Consider the following 3,453-nt stretch of genomic DNA (forward strand, 5'->3'; position numbering starts at 1 on the left):
TTCTATTGCCCTACACCAACCCTACCCCTAAACCTACCCCTCACAGGAGACTTTCTGCTATTTCAGATTTTCAAAAAAACTCATTCTGAATTATTTATAAGCCTTTTGAATTACCGGGACACTGAAAATATCCTCATAAATCACCTTCTCGTTGTAATACCTATGTCATACCCATGTTATTATACAAATTTGTGTCCTCATAAACCACATAAACATGCACACACACACACACACACACACTCTCTCTCTCTCACTCACTCACACACACACACACTTGTGTTCACTTCATGAAGGTGCGTGATTTATTTTTCTCACAGCAAAATTCATGATTTAACTTTAAAGTTAATAATTTAAAAATAAGTTAAAATTAAGTTTCACATTTTCTGATGAATATATTTTTTCCTCGTTAATTTTATTAACATGCAAGCAAAATAAGAGTAAAAAGCATGCTGTGGTTCACACACACACACACACACACACACACACACATGCAGTGTTATTGTGAAAGTTGCTGCATGAGGATTCATAACGCTGATGTTCAGACTCATAAATGTGAAAGGAAATCAAATGGCCTGATCAGTCAGATATTCAGTAGTCTGATTTTCCCCATGTTTTCACGTTTCACCTGTCATTTGGGAGAAATCTATATTCCGCACTGATCTGATTGCGAGGGCTTGTCGACAGAGACTGGGATTCTAATCCAGATCATGTGAAGTTGTGCTGAGGCGACACCCTTTTACTGCAGTCTGCCGGAGCACACATGAGCTAGAGTGATCTTCTGCAGTTTGATCTCTGGAGATAAGATCTGCGGGAATCTGCTGGTCATGGTCGATCAACAAGTGAAATGTCACGAGTCGACACAAACAGCAATGGACTGCAATGAGATGAACATTCACATGTGGACTGGATGCGCAGATGAGCGCTATGTGAATGGTGTTTGATGATATGTGACTCGCACCTCTGTCTCCCTGTGAGAATGTGGGATCCATGTCCAGAGTGACAGTCAAATCCAGCGGAGCTCGCCCATTCCAGCGTCACATCCACATCAGCGACGCGACACGACACACAACGACTGAAATAATGGAATAATATAATACACTAATAGCGCTTCCTCCTGCAGAAGCGTGAAGGCGACGCTCGCGCCTCCGCTGTGTGTGCGAGCCGGAGTCAATCTGGACGTAGTGTTGACTCCTAAACGAATCGATTCATTTGAATGAATCGTTTCGGTCCGAACTGAACTCTCAGAGCAGTCACCAGTCACCCCCTCCCACCACCCCTAACAATATGTTGAGCAAAATGAATTATTTGGAACGTTTGGAACAGTTCAAAGGAATCGATTCGCTAGAAGGAAGTTAATAAGGAAGAATAAATGATCATCCCCGGTCTCCCCTACTTCCTTCTAGCGAATCAATTCCTTTGAACTGTTCCAAACATTCCAATTAATTCATTAAGTTATTAGTTAATAATCACTGATAACACTTTTTGTTTGAGAGTCAGTAACTTAGTGGTTGTTCATGCTCTCTCAAACTTTGATATATTGTAGCCACATTTGTCTACTACAAATAAAACTCACTTGATCACAGATGATGTGAGTTAATGTCAAATACAAAGACTTCTGTTGTTACAGCCTACCCCACTACTAGGGTGAGTTGTAACACTAGCTGGGTATAGATGTAACAATAAGAGGTCATTAGGTTCAATAATATCCACACTTTCCAGATTATGCAAGAACGTTATTGAAGAACAAAGTGAACAATTTAAACTAACAAAAATATACTGGAACTTTAAACTTAAGACTGTAACAAGTTGCTGTGTGTGTGTGTGTGTGTGTGTAGTATATTTCTTTTGGGACTCTAAACTTAACACTATAACAAATTGCTACGTAAAGGTAGAGCTTTTGCACATTTGGCTCCCAAACTCTGGAATAGCCTTCCTGATACCGTTCGGGGTTCAGACACACTTTCTTTGTTTAAATCTAGATTAAAGACACATCTTTTTGGCCAAGCATTCAAATAATGCATCTCATAATCTTGTACTGCAGTTATATCTGATCAAATGCACATTATTATTCTTTAGTTTGGGTTAAACAAATCAATTTTGCTTGGTTGGAGTTTGTCATGCGTCTAAAAATGTCCTATTAAGAATTAACAGAGGTTTAGATGTTAATGTTTATTGAAAATATTCAAATTTGAAGTCACGATTGTGGAGATAAGTGTTTGCTTTAGTTGTGCTCTTGACCCTTGACTTATTAATGCTAGTTTTTCTGGTTGCTGTAACTGTGTTTATAAAACACGCTTATTATAGCAAGAAAAACCCAGAGAAATTTTTTTTTTTAAGGACGACGTTGTTGTCATGTTGTAGCCAGGTTCACTAACATCATCAGTGGTAATGTGTACTATCGTTAGTTACTGATCACAACTGTATTTTAATAAAACAATATGAAGAGCTTTGAAAATATTTTGCACACCCGTTTAGAGCATTTGTACTGTTTAGCCACACAGACATCAAGAATCAGCATATGAATCTCAACAATGGTGATGATCATCAGACAGATTCGTCTCTTGACCCTTGACTTATTAATGCTAGTTTTTCTGGTTGCTGTAACTGTGTTTATAAAACACGCTTATTATAGCAAGAAAAACCCAGAGAAAATTTTTTTTTTTAAGGACGACGTTGTTGTCATGTTGTAGCCAGGTTCACTAACATCATCAGTGGTAATGTGTACTATCGTTAGTTACTGATCACAACTGTATTTTAATAAAACAATATGAAGCGCTTTGAAAATATTTTGCACACCCGTTTAGAGCATTTGTACTGTTTAGCCACACAGACATCAAGAATCAGCATATGAATCTCAACAATGGTGATGATCATCAGACAGATTCACGTTGCATTGCATTCTGGGTGCACCAATCATAACGCCTGTTTGACGCCTGTTTCACACATACTCCTCTGCAGTGCGTGTGTGGTCTGCGTGCGTTACGTTACGTATGCGGTGCAGAAGCAGCATGGACTCATTGTGCTTTCACACAGGATGCGTTTGCAGTTCGCTCCTGATCCGCGGCTGTATATCACAAACACAACATTTATACATTATTTTGATTTCAAATCCAAACGTTGTTAGCCTATACTGAAAGTGCTTTTTTCAGCATTGTGAACCTCTTTTATCACAGTACAGTTAACACAATCTTTCAAACATATCCACGTTTAAACTCAATTAATATAAACAGCGTATTAAATGCATTTGGCTTCTAGATTTGTATATTAAGTTTCTCAAGTGGAAACACATTTGAATACAGCATATAGCTTTCTTCGGTTATCACAAATATTTTAAATTAAACCTTACCACTGACAGAAACAGTCGGCTCTCGTGCCTTTTACATTTAATATTTATTACAAGAGTCCAGCGGGTCTTAAAGAACTTTGTTTTTCTACCTCCACAAGTGCATATGT

At 38.2% G+C, this 3,453-nt stretch overlaps 1 protein-coding gene across 1 annotated transcript in view; it reads right to left on the bottom strand.

Annotated features, from left to right (window-relative positions):
* Positions 1-1,050, bottom strand: part of LOC107572514 (cortexin-3) — a 25,768-nt gene extending 24,718 nt beyond the window's left edge. Inside the window, exon 1 of the mRNA XM_016258932.1 lies at positions 959-1,050. Within this exon, the coding sequence (XP_016114418.1) occupies positions 959-989 (31 nt within the window). The 5' untranslated portion in view covers positions 990-1,050. The remainder of the gene's footprint in view (positions 1-958) is intronic.
* Between the last annotated feature and the right edge of the window lie 2,403 nt (positions 1,051-3,453).

This window comes from Sinocyclocheilus grahami, unplaced genomic scaffold (assembly GCF_001515645.1).
Source record: "Sinocyclocheilus grahami isolate Dianchi unplaced genomic scaffold, SAMN03320097.WGS_v1.1 scaffold1766.1, whole genome shotgun sequence".
Taxonomy (NCBI): Eukaryota; Metazoa; Chordata; class Actinopteri; order Cypriniformes; family Cyprinidae; genus Sinocyclocheilus; species Sinocyclocheilus grahami.